This window comes from Colius striatus, chromosome Z, assembly GCF_028858725.1.
Source record: "Colius striatus isolate bColStr4 chromosome Z, bColStr4.1.hap1, whole genome shotgun sequence".
In the NCBI taxonomy this organism is placed as follows: Eukaryota; Metazoa; Chordata; class Aves; order Coliiformes; family Coliidae; genus Colius; species Colius striatus.
The window spans coordinates 81,048,820-81,067,540 of NC_084790.1; the positions used below are offsets into that span (position 1 = coordinate 81,048,820).

An 18,721-nucleotide genomic window follows, 5' to 3' on the forward strand; every position below is an offset into this window, starting at 1 on the left:
CTAAGAGACAGCACCTCTGTCTTGATACTTCCTGAAGACTAACACTGCTGTATGTACAGTGACTGAGCTACACAAAGTATTTTTTTTTACTTTTCTTCATCAGCACCAAGAAGTTCAGTGGTTGTGATGGATCATAAAAACACAAATCTTCTCTTTAGTCAGCCCCAGATGCTTTGTCTGTGTAAACAGATTATGCATAGGGTAGTAATAACATGTATATTTTTGTCAATTAGAAGTGACTGCAATCCTTATTAACCCTCAAAACACTAAGGATTGTTTAAAATCGTACAATTATTTACAATGTGTAAGTTGTGGATGATTTTCAGTTGCCAATGTCAGATGTAGGGTCATTCTGTACTCATATTTTAAAATTTGTTTTCTATTAGTTGATGCTTGCTGACAGCTAAGTCTTCAGGAAAAACAAAATAGATGAGCAACAAATACCCTCAAATTAAGCATAGTGAGACTTGCGATAAAATCACCATGACGACTTCAGTGATCAACCAGCAATATCCACATCCTGCATGTGTTTGCTGCATGGTGGTAGAAGGCAACTGCCACTTCTGCTTAGCCTACTTCAGAGGAATCAGTAAAATAAAGGCATAATCCTTAAAATTACCTGACTGTCCCTAGGGAAATTTGAAGTACACAGTTTCCATGCCTCACAGAAGTAGACCACACTGTAACAAGGGCATAGAAGTGTTAACAGCGTCACATATGTTTTATTCTTCTTTGCTTAGGTGATACTAGATGCCAGAGATTTAAGACTCCCCATCTACAAGCATGAATGGGACATGGAATGATGAGAGAATTTCAAGAAAGGAGTTTAAAGTTCCAAAAGTGCCAGTGCTGCTGACATGTCGTGTGGATACCCTCAAGTGGGAGACTGCAAAATCAGCATGATAAACAGCCAATGGTGGGAGCTTTACAGCTGCAGGACAATTAGAGTTTAGATATAAATCATGGGACAGATCAGATAGATAACTTTGAAACAATTTCAGCAAGGCCTCAGTGTCCAGAGTGAGATCTTTGCTTCATTAACTGAGAAATTAATATTAGTTAACACCTCTTTAACACCCCTAAGTATGATAATGAACTAGAAGGAGAACATGCTAAACATATATGACCACGATCCTCAACTCCGGATCCAATTCCTGCTAAACATCACCCTGCATTGCATTAGGTAGGTGAGAATAGGGAGTTTATTTCCTTAAATGGAAATAGGGTGCGTTCTGCCTCTTGGTGTGCTGGCATTAGAAAGAGAGACCTCCCATGCACCCAGCACTGTAGGAAGGGAATGCTTACTTTCTAATACTCAATGGAGTGTAGGAGAGTCTCTTCCAAACCCATTTTTTGTAACAGAAGGGTTTCAAAGACAAAGCATTTGGCTGCAAAGTGGAGAGATGCTTCTGTGAAATCCCGGTGGTGCTGAACCTTCTGACACGAAACAGGAGTCAGAACCCCGAAACCTTCAAGCACATCGCTCTGGTGACAGCGGCCCTGCCTTTTCTGCTCTCAAGCCGCGACGAGCAACCATCTCACACTCAGCTGTGGAAGCAGCCATCTTGACACGCCTCTCATGGGAGCAGCCATCTTGTGTGCCGTACAGGTGGTGACAGCCATGACAGTGAGAGAGGGTTCGGCTGGCGGCCATTTCGGTAAAGGGCCCTTGCAAGGGAGGCTGTAGCATTCCGCTCCTTCCTCCCTTAAGCAAAATGGCGGCTGCGGCGCATGCTCAGAGCGAGGCGGTTCGTGGGGCCGAGGCAGTCCGGTCCGGTGCTGCTGTCCGCGGGTTCTTGCGTTGGAGACCGCGGGCACCACTGCAGCGGCAGCCGGGTATTCGCGGTAGCAGCGGCAGCAGCAGCAGCCATGGGCGAGACAGAGAAGCTTTATTACGTTTATAGCTGCGACCTGGACATTAACGTGCAGCTGAAGATGTAAGTGAAGCGGGCCGGGGACTGGCAGCACCCTCCTGCCCCGCTGCGTGCGGCCGCGGCTGTGTGGGAGGCGGACCGGCTCCTGCTGCCTCGGAGTAGGCCCGTCCGGCCGCCCGCTCGCCGGAGCTGTGCTGGGTCCCGAATCCTGGCTTCCCCGTGGGCGTCCCCTCACCAGCCCTGGGAGTTCCTGGGAGCCGCCTCCCGTTTCCCTCGGGGCTGCCGGGCGGGGGGCAGCGCGGCCGCGTCCCGGGGAGCGTCCCCACTGCCGGGCACGGGGCCGTGACAGCGGCAATGTCGGAGTTGTGAGCTTGGCTCTAAACTTCATACAGACATTCACGGCCTTGAGTCCCGCGGTGTGGTACAGTGCTCTAAGGCAAAGACTATCTGTCAGTTCAGCACTAGTGCTGCTGGTAGCCTTTCATCTGCTGGTGTCACAGCTCTGCTTCCCCCTCCGTATTCGGAGGAAGAGAGAAACTGTCGGCACTCTCTTTCCTACTTATTTGCGCGCTGCTTTGGAAACAAGTTGCTGTTAGTCCGATACTTTGTTATAGGCAGATATAGATGCTGCAGCACATAAATATGTTCCTAACTGGGTATGTGCAAGCACTCTTGTTGAAGCTGGTTTTTATCACACACAAATGTATTCATTTTTTAAATGTTTAAGTTTATGGGTTTTTTTCTGTATCACAGCAATAAAATATATAAGTTTCTGTAGGAATGGCGTGTCTGGATCTAAAGACATAGCTAATGCTGCTGGACTATGGTATATTGCATTTGTTTTTGAAGACTTAGGGAAGTTATTCAGGACTTGATTAACTTCTGAATGAAAAATCTGGAGTGTTATTGTGATACAGGTAGATTCTTGTTTGCCAAAAGATTGATCTTACATGTTTTCCTATCACCACAATTCCCTTTTTTGTGTGTGTTCAGATATACATCCACAGTCAGCTACTTATTATGCATGGTTGTTTTCATCACAGTACGGTTGAGGCCTTAGACCTTCCTTTGGTGTACTCTTAGCACTAGCATTGTACACATTGTTGCAGGAATTTAAGCAAGTTTCATTTAAACAATCTGATTAGTTGAGCTTGTGTAATCAGATGTTTGTTTAGGTGTTTTAGTAATAGCAATGTGTGTCATCTCATTTGATGCTGTCTGAGAATCTACACATTGTACTTCAAGAAGTTCTCTCCACTGAAAAGGCAAACAAGTCATTCATCCCTTCTCTGCCTTTCCATGCCACCTGTAAATCTGCATAGCAGTAAATTCTACTTTTGTTCAGCATTTCATCCTGAGTTCACCTCTGATACACTGGCTAGTAAAGCAAAGTGAGGATAGCCTCAGTACTGAGTAATCTAAATATAAGCCATGGAAATGGAATAGGAGTTTTAATATAGATAAAATTTTGATTTATGTTTGTTTTTTTTTTTTTTTTCTCTTCCCTCCACTCCCCCCTGCAGTGGCAGTCTGGAAGGGAAAAGAGAACAGAAGAGTTACAAAGCACTTTTGGAAGATCCCATGCTGAAATTCTCAGGACTGTATCAAGAAACTTGCTCTGACTTGTATGTAACTTGTCAGGTGTTTGCAGAAGGGAAGCCTCTCGCTCTTCCAGTTAGAACTTCCTACAAGGCTTTTAGCACTAGGTGGAAGTAAGTGACTGCCTTTCATTTCATATACTTCTTACTTACTGGGACATGAAGTTATATAAATAGACTTGTATGGATGTCATTTCTGTCAGAAAGAATTGTTTTCTGTAATCTTCTTCAAGTAACTTACATTTCTTCAAATGTCTGTGTGGTTATTTAGTGTTACCCTGACAGCACAAACCAACCTTTTAGTGTGATGTGTAAGTGATTGTTACTTGGGTGTTTAGGCATTGCTCGCTACTTAAATAACTTCTGGGGCCTGGACTAGGATGTTTTCATTCTGTTTACTGGACAGACTGATCTTTGGTTCTTAGTCATCAAGCCAGACTGTTTTCCATTTAGTCTCTAGCCTTTAATCATGCTCGAGGCTATCTGAATGGTTGAACTCAGGAAAGTAGTCCATGTATCCTTACAAATTAATATACCAAGGAGAATCAGTGTTGTATAAACTTAATAGAGAGTAACTTGAATTCCAGAGTTTTATGACTAATGAGAAGTGTTTTTCTGCAGCTGGAATGAATGGCTGAAACTGCCTGTGAAGTACCCAGACTTACCTCGCAATGCGCAGGTGGCCCTGACCATCTGGGACGTGTATGGACCTGGTAAAGCAGTTCCTGTGGGAGGAACAACGGTCTCGCTCTTTGGGAAATATGGGTATACTGCGTTTTCTTGTGTATAGATTTGAAGCTCACTTGTGAGTAGTAACATAGCAGTGTACAAGAAACTTACTTTGAAAACTTGTTTTTTTTAAACCAGCTTAACAGTTTTGTTCTTGAAAAGTCAGATACATGGATAGTTTGTTTCTTCCCAAATGTAACTTCATACATGCTACATTGTTTTAATACAGAGTCTTCTCTTCTGTAACACTTAAATTCAAGGGTTTTTTTAAAGGTAATGCACATTTTCAGTTACTAATTCAATTTCAAGCATAGGTGAAGAAAATGGTGTGTGGAGGATTGTGTGTGTGGTGGTTTGTTGGTTTTGGGTTTTTGGAGGTTTTTTTTTTGGTAGTTTGGCTGCTCAGAAGGCTGCTTTTTATCAGTTGGTTTTAAAGGGAAACTTGGGTAGTTTTTTAGCTGAGTATTTTTCTATCAGACCTAAAGTCAGTGTTACAATTTGCAAGTCAAGAGGAATAGCACCAGCTTCATTGCAAATAATAAAACTGTGAAGGCTAAGCTCAGTCCTCAGTTTGTATCGCCCCACTGACTTTCAGAATTACCTGTTTTTCTTCCACTTGCCAAATAAACTTATGTCAAGCTCTCTTTGTTTTCTTCTAAACTCTATGTGTTAGTGAAAGTAGAAGCTGTAGAAGGTGCAAGGCACTTTTGCAGCTCAGTTAAATTTTGCATAGCAGTACATGTTTGTATGTTTGGTGAAGTAAGCTATTTCATTTCTTGGAGCTGCTGCTGTGCTTTTGTTCCTAACAGTGGCGTTATTTTGAATTTATTGAAGTGATTCTGCATTTTTCCCTGCAGTATGTTTCGTCAAGGAATGCATGATTTGAAAGTCTGGCCCAACGTAGAAGCTGATGGCTCAGAGCCCACCAAAACTCCTGGGAGAACCAGCAGCACAGTCTCTGAGGATCAGATGAGCCGCTTGGCAAAGGTAATAGAAAAGCAAGTAACCTTCAAGATGCTTACAAAAAATATGCACTTTTGCTGGAGTGAAATGAAGCCAGGCTTTCTTGAAGATAGCCTTCTCATATTTTCTCAGGTGAAAACTATCACCTTTGTTTAGATGATTTAGGTTTTCAGAGGATTTATACAAATAAATTAGATGTTACTCATTTGCTTCTGAAGTATTTTTTATAAGGGGACATACTTTTCAATATTTGTAGCATTCTGTTTTAGCAACTTAACATCATAATTCTTTGTAAAGAATGACAATGTGAACATGCTTTGAAGACGCTTGAAGCCAGAATTCCATCAGGTTCAGTAAGAGCAGCTCTGAAGAGTAACTTCTGACAACAGCCTGGTTTCTCTCAGTAGCCATCCTTTAGATTTAAGGCTATCTGATGTGGTCTTCAGACACATGTGGTGTTCCTCTACACTAGAAAGAATCTGAGAACTGCAGAAATTAATCAAAGTTTCATTCATTTAAGCTCGTGGATATGTGTATATGTTAGTATTTTTGTCTGCTAGCTTGATGGCAGATTATATTTTTGCTATTAAAATTACTTCTGAAATTGATCAGTAAAAGTTAGTTATTGAACTGTTTTACTCAGTTCTGCCTCTTTCTTCAGGTAAGCTTGCCATGTGGCTCAACTCACTTTGTGTACCTTCTTTTTAATCTTGGTCTCCTAGTTTTCTTCCTCACTTTTGTGAAAGATAGGCCCAATGCCATGAATGTGTCCATTTTCTCATCTAGAGGCTTGCAACAGCAATAAACTTTCATTTAGGATCTTTCTTTTATTAGTCTGATCCACTTTGAATTTATAATGGCAAACTCATTAAATCTTTTTGCTACTGAAGATGTCCTATTTCTTGATCCTTATTGAATAAATCTCTTCTAGCTAAAGGAAGCTTGAATAATCATGCTCAAGGCTATCTGAATCTAGGCTTGTTCATGATTCATGAAATGGTTACATGATGTAGGCAGTGGGTCTTTTAGAAAGGGTTTTAGAGCATAGGCCTTCCCTTTCATGTCAGTTCTGTTATGCAAACATGATCATACTCTACCAGTGTGTTTTTTCTCTTCTTCCTTTCACTCCTTTGCTCCCTAGCTGAAAAAATACAAATAATACAGATATTTCAGTCATAAAATACGTGAACGCTTTCTAGCTTGTTCTTTTGCCACATGGAAAGTGAGGGTTCAAAGCCTCTGAGGAAGAGGAGGGAATTCTCCTTTCACCATCTCAACTGGGAGTTCTAGTTATTGGCTAATGGAAAGCTTATGACATCACTGCCAGCATTCTTCTCTTCTGAAAGCTGTTTTTGGAAATACTAATTTCTGAAAGGCAAGAGTGTTTTCACTAATATTGTATTCATTTAAAAAAATGTTTTACCATCAGGTGCTAGCAAAGTGAATAGGATTTCTGGATAGTATGTGGGAACTTTCATTTGCACAGTTGTTTAAGCAGAAGTTTTTGTGATGTGCCATTTCTAAATAGCCATTGTTTGGACATAATCAGCTTCAGTTTCTCTGACTTGCTTATCTGTTGTTGAGTGTCTCCTGACACTACTGTATGTGAAAGTATAGTTAAATGTAGGTAAGAGGAGTAGGACTAATTAAATACAAGGTTAGTTTGTGTTCACTTTTTTGCACTTGTGGATTTTTTTTTGTTTATTCAACAAACTTACCATTTATAAGTGTTATGCTAATGATTCATATCTGATACCAGAGGTCAAATTAGATTCCTCCACATTGTAAGTAACTTTTGAGAAGAGCTTGCTAAAGGTCCTTTTTCTCCATCTAAAAGATATCTTTTTATTTTCTTGACATCCTTCTGAATTTATGTGTATGCCTGTGATATTTATTGTAGGGAATATGCATAAAATCAGTGTCTGCCTCTTGAAGTAGTTGCATCCTTTTACCTTTTGATACCCTGGCAAGTCTGTCACTTCATGTGGAGGTGCTTTATGGTTGTGCACTTACAGACTATGTGAATGTTGCTTGTGAAATTGCTAGTGATGGAAAAATCCATACCTTTGTATCCCTGTGGTCACTATCAGTGCAAGTTTTTCCTTTACTAAGGAATATTGATGGGTAGAGTTTGGAATACCTTAGTACTCTCAAATATTAATGATATTAAGATATTTCTCCCATAAATGATGCATGAATTTATTCTACTTAAAGTACTCTTAAGGTTTTTTTCTATCCATTCATTTCCCTCACACCTGCTGGCTGAATGAAATTAGATAACAACAATAGTACCTAAAGGGATGCCTCTTATTTAGTAGCAGATGATAAATGCTTCTTTTCCTGAAGGGAAACTTCTATCTTATTTTAAGCTCTGAATATTAATCCAAGGCAACAGTTCTTCATGTTATATATATATACCTACATATCTTCTGGGTCTTGGATGCAGGCCTAGCTAGTTACTGTATTATAACTTTTCCTATAAGGGAGGTTTAAGTTTGCAGGTTTAAGAGACTAACAATTTTCCTGTGAAACATACAGAATGACTTTTCTCTTTATTCTCTAGTGCAGTGAACAAGAAAATGAACTAAGAATTTGTGACCAACATATCTAAATAATGTTTTTATTTTGCCAAGGCTTTGCTAAGTGCTGTCCTAAATCTCTGTATCAATGCTGGATGTCAATATGTAGTGTTCTGAAAAATCTGATGATTTAAAGTACTGGAAATAAGAAGGCAGCATTCAGTAAAAAATAATATATTTGTTAGATTTACAAAAAAGAAAAAGTAAGGAGTAATCTAGAAGTGGTTAAAGTGATGGACATGTAAGGAAAAGGAATTTCTTTATGACTAAGGATGAAAAGATTCTGAACTAGGCAAGACATTTGTGAATGGATTCATTTATGATGTCCATCCTACCTGAAACAGCGTTTTGGATTACAACTAGTCTACACGCTGCTGATTCTCTTTATCTTTGAAATAATAAGGTCACATAGAGTCATAGAATGGTAGGGGTTGGAAGGGACCTTTAGAGATCATCTAGTCCAACTTCCCTGCAGAAGCAGGTTCACATAGATCAGGTCACATAGGAACATGTCCACATACAAAGGGCAAGTCTTGTGTTATCCTGGCACACTATTTTGTAACATTGCTGAGATAGAATTTGATGAACTGACTGCAAAATAGAACATAAAATAGCAACATTAGTACTGTTTTGTGCTTGTGTTTATAATTCTGATGATAAGTTGAAAGAAGTTAAAGACTCTGTTTCTACACTTTGGTTACTGAAATGTTATGAAGTAATCAAATACTTTGCCTCTGCCACCTCTGCCTTTCATTTTCCTTTTGTACTATTAAGTTTCTGAAGTTGATTGAAGCTAATTTGAGGATTAGCTGTCACAGAGTTTACTGAAGACAAAGTAAATTTCAAAGCTCGTAGTATAATCTGATGGAGTTAATGAATTCTTAGGAGTTGCAGTGGTCTTCGAAGTTTATATCAAAATCTTACTACTTCTGGCAAGCTACTCTGCGGACTATAGCCTAAAAAGGTATTAGGTGAATCATATGCTTTAGTTGCTAATCAATTACAGTTTTGTGGAACGTGTTCAGAAAAAAAGGGCATCAGATGCTTATTGGTAATTTACTGTTTAGTGCTTCTTGAAATTACCAGTTCCTAGCAAATCTGGAAACAAGTTTAAAAGCAGAAGATAGGGTTTTTCTCCCAATATTCAATGGAAAATTTTGAATCTCCAAGAACTGAGCATCAGAAAAGCTGAATTAGTTAACAAATTTCTGAAGTGAATTCAAATTATTAGAGGACACAGTGGCCATGGCATGGGCTGTATTGTATTCCAACTCTTTCTGACATCAAGTGTATGAGAAAACTAAATTAATCAAGAATAATTGTTTCCTGCTTGGAGGCAGGAACCAGTGTCCAACTTGTTGTTGGACTGTGACACTAAGTGAAACTTTGGGGAGGTGAATAAGAGAGGAAAAAAAAAACCCAATGAACTTGTTTTTAACAGTAAGAGGTCCCTTTGTGGAAAGTGAACAAGCAAGATGGTTTGCTGTTAGATATGAAGGGGCAGTTGATCAACAATATGTAGATGTTGGAGTAAAAACTGAACTACTTTTGAAATTACTGAAAGGGAGCAAGCTTTCTGACTTCCATTAGGTCTTCAGTTGACCTTCTGCCGTGTATAAGCCCCAGTATGAAAACTTGATCGGGTAAGGCTAGCAAGGATAGAATTATTCAATAGTGTTTGAAATATCTTCTTTCTGTTTGGCTTGGTAAGTTAATATGGAACTTAACAAAGTCGTTTCTTTTTTTTTTTTTGTACTGTTATGTGGCTGTGCTTAGAAAATAAGTTCCTGTTTTTAATATGCTAAAAATGAAAGGGTGATGTGCTTGGAATATGGTTTTTGCCTTTGTGAATGATATTTGAGATGTAATTATTTTCATGATATGACTTAACTGTTTACATGTCTCTGCTGTGTGTTTTCTGTAGCATTTTTTCCAGTTTATTTTTTCCATTGATTTCATGTGTCTCTGCTGAATTACAACTTTAATACTAATTTTCTTGCTCTGACCAATTTAAGTGTTCCCATTTTGTGTTTTTTCATACAGCTCACTAAGTCTCATCGGCAAGGTCACATGGTAAAAGTGGACTGGCTGGACAGATTGACCTTTAGAGAAATAGAAATGATCAATGAGGTAAGTCGTTACACATCAGACTTGTAATACTTTTTATCTTACTTATATGGAACTTTTGCTTTCTTAGGAGACTAATTCTAAGGGCTAGTCCTATTTTGCATCAGCTGCTGGTTCATATGATAAAAGAGAAAGAAAAGTTTATTTACTTTATTGGTAATGGGAATCATAGAGTAGGTTGGAAAGGATCTTTAAAGGTCCTCTAGTCCAAGCCTCCCACAGAGAGCTGGGACATCTTCAACTGTATCAAGTACACAGAGCCTGACCAACCTGACCTGGAATGTTTCTAGGAATGGGGCATCTGCCACCTCTGGGCAACCTGTTTCAGTTCTTCACCACTCTCACTGTAAAAAATTTCTTCCTTGTATGCTCTGAGTCTCCCCTCTTACTCCTCTTACCACAATAGACCCTGCTGAGAAGTCTGTCCCCGTCTTTCTTATAAGCTTTCTTAAAGTATTTACAAACTGAACACAACCCCACCTCAATGTTTCTTCATAGGACATGTGTTCTGTTCCTGTGATCATCTTTGTGGCCTCCACTGGACTCTCTCTAGCAGCTTCATGTCTTTCTTATGTTGAGAGCCTTAGAGTTGAATGTGTCTTGCCAGAGCAGAGGGGCAGAACCACCTCCCTCAGCCTGCTGGCCACACTGCTTTTGTTGCAGCCCAAGATGTGATTGGTTTTCTGGGCTACAAGGACATGTTGTCTCATGCCCATATTTTCATGCACCAGAATAGACAGCTGTCATTTTGTCAAGTTTTCAGCATCAGGTGAACGTGATCATGAAAGACAGTTAATTAAGAATTTGGAATAGCTTGGAACAAATGCTGTTACAAATAACCAATTTAACACTAGGATTTATCTTGTGAGCGGAAACTTTCTGGACATAATCTGTTTGTTGCTTGAGACCCCCTAAGCTTGATTGGTTCTGATTTTGGGTACTAAGAAAAAAAAAACAAACAAACAAGTTGAAGGCTTTGAATGAATATTTTCTTGAAAATCTGGGAATTAAATATCTGAATCACCCCAAAAGTATTAGTTGATTATACTTGTCTTGCTCAACAGAACTCTGTTGTTTTCTGCTTTGCACTCTCAGGCTTTTGTTACTACACCTTTCAGAATCAGATTCTTTTTGAACTAATGTTTTTATGAACCTTTATGACTTTTTGTTTGTTTTGGAATTCAGCTTATACTCTTTTTCTTTTTAATTTATTCCCTTTCTGTAAAAATAGAGATAACTAAAAATTCCAGATTTCTAGAGCCATACCTTAAGTGCAGAACCACTTTGCCTTGCTGGAACGTTAATGCACTGTTAATACAAGGAAAAAAAGCTTGGGTTGCTTGTTATTAAAGGGGATATTTATTTTCTTTATCAAATATATGTTCCTGATTTGCACCTAGATTTAAAAATTCTTAGCACTTTTTCTAGGTAAAGCCTTTCAAAAAGGCATGCAAGAGCAAGTCTTCCTCTGAAGCCGAATGAGCTGCAAATCTAATCTTGTAGCCCAAGTTTATTTTGTCTCTTTCATGGTTTATCTAAAACTATGATTTTTTTTTTTTTATCTTCTGGTTTTTGACATGCTTAATTTTGTGTTGTCTTGTTTTTTAAAACCATTAAAAACTCCAGGTGTCAACTAGTCTTCATTGCCTTTTTGCAGACTTTCAGTCCACAGTTGCAAGCCACTTACAAAAGCAATGTAATATTATCTGTTACATGTGGACATTTATCATAAAATGGGAATATAAGGAAGTCAGAATGTCAGGAAGAAGGTGATACGGTTTCAAGTAGTTCTATGAAACGATTAACTGAATAATTACTGCAGCAACTGATAATCTAATTAATCAGTTACAGCACAAAGGAAGTAGAGTAATTGCTGTACGGAGAATGTTGAAAATTGATATGCTTTAAGACATGGTACACATCTGTGGTGGTTCTCTTCTCAGAGGGAAAAACGAAGTTCGAATTTTATGTACCTGATGATTGAGTTCCGTTGCGTCAAGTGTGACGATAAAGAATATGGAATAGTTTACTACGAAAAGGTATGTGCCTTGCAGGCTTTATGATCATCTTTAAAGAGCAACTTATGCACTGAAAATGGATAGGTTTTTCTGCTGAGATGAAATATTCTGCCGCAGGAGAGTGGCAGGCAGCTGTCAGTGGCAACTGTTTATGTATATACAAATCAAATGGCATAGATACAAAAAGATTGCAAAAGTAAATCATTTGTGTAATGCAGTTCAAGTTTACAGAATTTAATAAGTGTGAGTGATTAAAAACTTTTTGATTTATGGTTCCTTCAGTCATCCAGCAGTACTTTGAAAGTAACTGTAGAATTATGTCTTAGATCAGGAAGAAATGTACCTATATTGATTGGTAACTTCATAAAAGGTAAGTTATTAAAACTTTGCACAGGAACTCTGCTGGTGAACGTTTTCTGTAAAGTGAACAAATACAGAAGTTTAGTGTTTCATGCTGAAAATACTTTGGAAGTCAATTAAGCAAAAGACTTCTAGATTGCAGTGTCTTCTGTCTTTTTGTCCTTTTTACAAAATAGATCTCCAAAGCAGTGACTTCAAAGTTTTTTATGAGTCTGGATTTAATGGAACAAAGGGTTAACAGTGACCTTAATAAACATCACTGTTCAGGTGAAGGAGCACAGGAACAGGCTGCTCAGGTGGGTTGTGGAGTCTCCTTCTCTGGAGACATTCAAAACCCATGTGGACGAGTTCCCGTGTGACCTACTCTAGGTGGTCCTGCTCAGACAGGGAGGTTGGACAAGATGATCCTCTCAAGATCCTTTCCAACCCTTAAGATTATGTGATTCCATGGCATTGAGAGGAATTATTAGTGCTTTTTATGAACCTGTGTATGGTGGAAAGACATACTGAAAGAGGAAAAAATCTATAATTTGCCTTTTTTAAAAAAAAATTGTCAGTAATTGCCTCAAAATATTCAGCATTTTTAGACTCAGAGAAGTCAGAATATTACTGAATAAGGCAGCTTTATGGGAAAGAGAAAGAAGGTAGGAGACTGGAGACCTGTTTAGATCAGAGGCACTAACTTTAAGGAGCATGTATTCTAAATTTTTTTTCAAAATCTGTAATTCTGTACCAGTTTGTTATTAGAATGGAAAACAGATTACAAGTATTTCTATGCATGTGATATTAGCAGTTGATCTGGACAGAAGAATTGTGATCTAACTTAATATTTTTTAAGGTAGCAAAAAGTGTAGTAACAAATTACAAAAAGCAGAATTCCACAAAAAAAAAAATCTGAGAAGGCACAGATCTGAATTTGCAAGATAAAGCTTGTGAATGCTTGAAAAATGAACTGCTGTATTCACAATGAAAATGAGTGGCTGTTTAACAAATCTTCTGAGCCCTTCTCAGAACTGTGTCTTGTAGACATGATATAAAAATAGTGCAGATGTCCATACTCTGTCCACATATCCCATGTAGTTGTATCTGCATTTGTAATGCTTCTGGAGGAAATAGCGGTTCCATGTGGAACTTACTGTCTCCTCCCACAACCTGGGACAAATATCTGAGGTGTGTTTTGGGGAAGAGAGTTTTGTGGATTTTGTTGCGGTGTTTTTTTGTGGGTTTGATGGCTTTTTTTTCTCTTTGATATTTTGTATTTTTTTTTATTTATGCGGGGGTGGTTGTTCATTGGTTTATTTTTGGGGGAGAGGTTAGGTTTTTTTATCAGAGGGGTGTTTCGTTTGTTCTTTGGGGGTTCTTGTTTAGTTTTTTTGTGAAACTGTACCTTAGGCAGATGTCTAGGTTAGGTCTGTTGTTTTTCTTTTTGAAGACTAGTTGACACCGGCACCTCTCCACACCTTTGCAGGCCTTTTTGAATTTAGAATAGCTTTGAATAGAATCACTTTGGCTGGAAAAGACCTTTAAGATAACTTTGAGCCCTACCACTCGCCTCACATTGCCAAGCCCACTGCTAACCTATGTCCCTCAGCACCTCAGTTACACAGCTTTTCAATATCTCCAGAGATGGGGACACCACCACCTCCCTGAGCAGTGCTTGACCATGTCAAACAACCCTCTCAGTGAAAAACAATTTCTTATATCCAATTTAAACCTCCTGTGGAGTAATTTAAGGCCATTTCTTATTGTCCTATCACTCACTTTATGGGATGAGAGTCTGGCCTCCCCCTCACTACAACCTCCTTTCAGGTAGTTGTAGAGAGTGCTCAACGTCTCTCCTGAGCCTCCTCTTCTCCAGGCTGAACCCTTCCAGGTCCTTCAGCAGCTCATGGTAACACTTGGACTCTAGACCCTTCCCCAGCTCTGGTGCCCATATCTGGACAAACTGCAGAACCTCAATGACCCTCTTGTAGTGAGGGGCCCAACACTGAACACAGCACTTGAGGTGCAGCCTCTCCTGTGACAAGTAAGCTTGTTTCAAGTTCTTGACCCTTTTCTGGCAGCAATAGGAAGTGGTACATAAATTAATGCCTGTCTTCTCAGTTTTGTCATGCTTCCAATTACAGTGTATAGTGTAAGTATCCAGCATCACCAATCCACTGTACTGAGTCTAATGAAAGTAGGTTCTGTTGTCACCTACCTGTGACCGATAGTTGAAGTGGAGATTACTTGTCACAGTTTTGTTGATAAATTTGTTTTCAAGTGTTTACGAAGAACTAGCCTGTTAAACAGTAGCTGATAGAATTGGAGATTCTTTGACTCAGCATTCAATTACAATGAAGTGATAGCAGCTCTTTCCATGTTCTCTCTTCAAAGTTAATTTTAATACAGCATTCCTGATGTGAAGAATAGCAGTCTACTAGTAATGAAAGCATTGTTTCTGATTCTTGATTTAGGCAAAAATTCCATGTGCAGACTTCAACGTGGAAATAACACCAGCATTTATCATGAATATGCTTTGTGTGCACAGTTCAAGTGAAACCTTTGTTTGAATCAATAAATTGATTGTACTTCTGCATCTGGTTTATTTAAAATCAAAAAGTAGTCTAATGATCAGCCTTTTTCACAGCTTGAGTGAAACAAGTGGTGTCTGCAGAATTGGATGCCCTTGTACTTTGTGTGTAATAAGATGTCATGAAACTGATTTTCAGGAAAGTGCAGAAGAATCTTAGTGGTTCAGAAAAATTCTGCAAATTTTATTGACTTTCTTCAGTTTCTTAATATTTATATAAAGGCACACAAACTGACTAATGTAGTGAAATACCTCTAAAGCTTTGTAACATAATAGTATGAAACAAGTTAGTGCTGTTTAGTATTGCAGATGCTTTTGTTTCCCAGTGGCAAAATAGCAGGTCCTCTCAGGTTCTGGGTATGCTAGCATGTCATGCAGTCAAGGGGAGCAGATTTCCAGGCTGAAGAGGTTGCTCAAAGCCCCGTATCTGCACTATGTTTGTGTGCTTGTGACTACATTTAATGACTTTTAGCAGTTGCAGGTTATCAGGTATTTTTAAAACTTCCATGACATGAAATAAAGCTCATGACATGGGAATTATCACAGAATCCCCAGAACTTCCCAAGAACTCCCCTTCCTTCTCCCCCAGCAGCATAGGGGATGGGAGGTTATGGTCAGTTCATTACAGATGGAATTTGCCACTGCTGCTTCTCAGGGGGAGCACTTCTCACACTTCCCATTGCTTCGCTGTGGGGTCCCTCCCATGGGAGACAGTCCCTCACCAACTTCTCCAGCGTGGGCACTTCCCACGGGCTACAGTTCTTCACACCCTCCTCCAACACAGGACCTGCCACAGGGCAGCTCCTCACACACCGCCCCAACGTGACTTACCTGTGGAGAGAACAGTCCTTCAGGAACAGACTGCTCCAGCCTGGGTCCCTCATGGGATCACAAGTCCTGACAGCAAATATAGTCTGGCCTGGGCTTCTCTTTCCCTACAGACTCCCAGATCCTGCCAGGAACTGGCTCCAGGGTGGGCTTCCCACAGAGTCACAGCCTCCTTCAGGCATCCATCCACTCCAGTGTGGGCTTCTCCACAGGCTGTGAGTGGATTTCTGCTCCTCATGGTCCTCCATGGACTGCAGAGGGACAACCTGCCTCACCATGGCCCTTACCAGAGGTCACAGGGGAATCTTTCTTTCAGAGCCTAAGCACCCTCATCCCCTTCCTTCTCCACTGACTTTCATGTCTGTGGAGATGTTTTCACATTCTCACTCCCTGTTGCTGCTGCAGTTTTGCAACTGCACAACAACTTCTCAAATATGTTATTCCCACAGGCATTACCTCCATCACTAATTGACCAGGCCTGGGTCAGCTGCAAGATCCATCCTAGAACTGACTGTCCCTAGCTCTGTCAGCTACAGGGGAAGCTTCTAGCCACTCTTTGTTTGAAGAAGCCACCCCTGTAGCTCCATCCCGCTACCAAAACCCGGCCCAGGAAAAAACACTACAAAGATCTGAAAGATCTGTCTAGTGAGATGGCAAAGTTTTTAGTACAATGCAAGTGCTGTTCAGTCAACATAGCTCTGATGCAGTAGTACATTGTTATAGTAGAAATACTTTGGAAATACTATTGATGAGCATAGCTTCAACTTAGTTGTATAGAATTATTCAGGTGGTATGGTTTTAAAATAGACAAACTGGTGAACAAATACCCTCCTTGTCCTCTTCAGTGTTTGAATGTGTACTTTTTTCAAAGACTAATGGGAAAAGATGTTCTGGGACCATCATCAGCTACAGATTGTACATATATTTCCCTTAACTAGGAAGGACGTGTGTGTACTTACTACCATTATTTTGCCTATAAAATTGTTACTTCAGGAAGGCATAGGACACTAATAAATATAATGGCAGTGTCTTCCTGAATGTGCATTTTAATAACAAGAGATCTTTTACCATAGTCAGCAACACAAAATTTATGTAGCTGGGAAAAAAAAATGTTCATCCTGAAAGGTTAATGGCAATTTTAACTCCATCTTGGTGTGTGATGAATGATTCTTTTCTTCCCCTCGATATAAACCCCTCACTTCTTTGAAAGTTATCTCTGAAATATATAGAAACAAAGCCATCTCAAGAGACATATGTGATTGGAAAAGTAGGAGAAACAAAAAAAAAAGAAGGATGGGAGCAGAAGCAAACCTAGACCAGATTATCTTAAAGCTTACATTATTGAAAGAAATGTTAATATGTAAAAAAACCTTTATTCTGAGCTGAAATTTACTGTAAAATAAATGACACCAAAGTAAGTGTAAATGTAGCATAGCACACTTTATGCTGATGCTGTCTTTTTTTCCCCTGTTTTACTGTCTTTTAAATTGAATGTTCTCTGTAAGTGGTGTCTGTTGATGCCTAGTTACACTTCTAAGGTAAAAAAAAGCAAAGCCCAAATCCCTGAAAAAAAAATAAAACCCCAAAACCTTGCTATTTGTCACTGGAAAAGGGAAACAGTTTCTATTTTCTATCATGTGGTGATGAGCATTGCATTTTTCTCTTCTGCCTGGTTCAGAAAGGAAACTTTAATCTTCTGCCGTCCCTCATTTATGCAGCCGCAGGTTAGACTCTCTAGTCTCCTATCACACTGCTTCAGAGCAGCACACAATGATCTTCTAGAAGATACTGTCATGCTCTGTGTGGAACCTATCATAGATAGACACACACTTGTCTTCCTAAATTCATCCATATTGAACTGTTAAATCTTGTCTGCAACAAAGTTGTTTCAGTAGAAACATGGACTATGCTTTGGTTTCTCTTTGTGTTTGCAGTGGATGTGTGTCGTGGTAATGGCAAATTTCTCCATAGTCCTGCGTGCCATCATGGTAGAGAGCTGCCAAGCTGCATCTCCTCAGATGAGCCTTCATCTTGACACTTTATCATCTAGCAAAAGCTAGAAAGAAAAATAATCCATTTCTTATTTTCCATTTTCTCGTTTATAATTATCAAAAGTTTGTAAGGTGTTATTGAATCATTCTTTCACTGTACTGTAATTCACAATTTATATAACATGTTGTCTTATTCCTAAAACTTGTGATGTTTAATATGCCATTAACTTTTTGTCATTCAGGATGATGAATCATCTCCAATTCTAACAAGTTCTGAAATTGTTAAGATTCCAGATCCACAAATGTCTATGGTAAGCATACTCCATGTAATGCAATATGTGTTATAGCACTTTGATTGAAGTTTTCATAACCAGAGATGAAAACTTGCCTATATCACTGTCGTCAAGATTTTAAAAATACAATGGAAAGATGCATTTGAAGCAGTGAGAAAGTTCAGTGGGTTTGACTCTTTTTTTCCTGCTGCAGCTAGATTAAAATGCAATAATTGATTTAATGCTTATGTTAATTTCCTTTACATCCCTAGTATACTTGCTTCTGAGATGTAGAAAAGCAGAGAAGGGGGGATTATTGGCAAAAAAAGTCAGAGGGTGGGAATGTAAGGTAAGAGGGAGCTGACAGAGGATGGTGCAGTAACTCTTGGTCACTTTGTCTGTTAAAGTATGTTCTCCCTACACTCTCTTGTATGTTGTCTTTCATGTAGACAGTGCCTAAGTACAGTTCTAGAAAAGATTTCCATTATTGTGGATGCCAATTCAGTGGGACTGGTATTGGCAGCTTTGGGAACCTTAATGTAAGTGGGCTTCTACGGGCAACACTTTGAGCACTGTGTAATCTAACACTGCAAGAGCAAGTCTGACAATGCTGAAAACTGCCTTGGCTGCTGAAACCTTGTTGACACTGTGGCTCCTGTTGTGGCTCCTACTGTTGCTAACATGGTATTAACAGTGGGAAAACTTTTTTGAGATGTTTTTCTTGCATACAGAGCTTTGTACTGCAAACATCATCCCCAAACATGTTTATAAAGCAGCTAGCACGTTTGAGTGCTGTCTAAATCACGGATG

The 18,721-nt window shown here is 39.3% G+C and overlaps 1 protein-coding gene across 2 annotated transcripts in view; it reads left to right on the plus strand.

Moving 5' to 3' along the window:
• Window positions 1-1,757: 1,757 nt before the first annotated feature.
• PIK3C3 (phosphatidylinositol 3-kinase catalytic subunit type 3) overlaps window positions 1,758-18,721 on the plus strand; it is a 75,160-nt gene continuing 58,196 nt past the window's right edge. For both annotated transcript variants that reach the window (XM_062018923.1, XM_062018924.1), the window contains exons 1-7: window positions 1,758-1,937; window positions 3,398-3,586; window positions 4,094-4,237; window positions 5,059-5,188; window positions 9,787-9,873; window positions 11,814-11,909; window positions 17,882-17,950. In XM_062018923.1, the coding sequence (XP_061874907.1) occupies window positions 1,870-1,937; window positions 3,398-3,586; window positions 4,094-4,237; window positions 5,059-5,188; window positions 9,787-9,873; window positions 11,814-11,909; window positions 17,882-17,950 (783 nt within the window). In that variant the 5' untranslated portion in view covers window positions 1,758-1,869. The remainder of the gene's footprint in view (window positions 1,938-3,397; window positions 3,587-4,093; window positions 4,238-5,058; window positions 5,189-9,786; window positions 9,874-11,813; window positions 11,910-17,881; window positions 17,951-18,721) is intronic.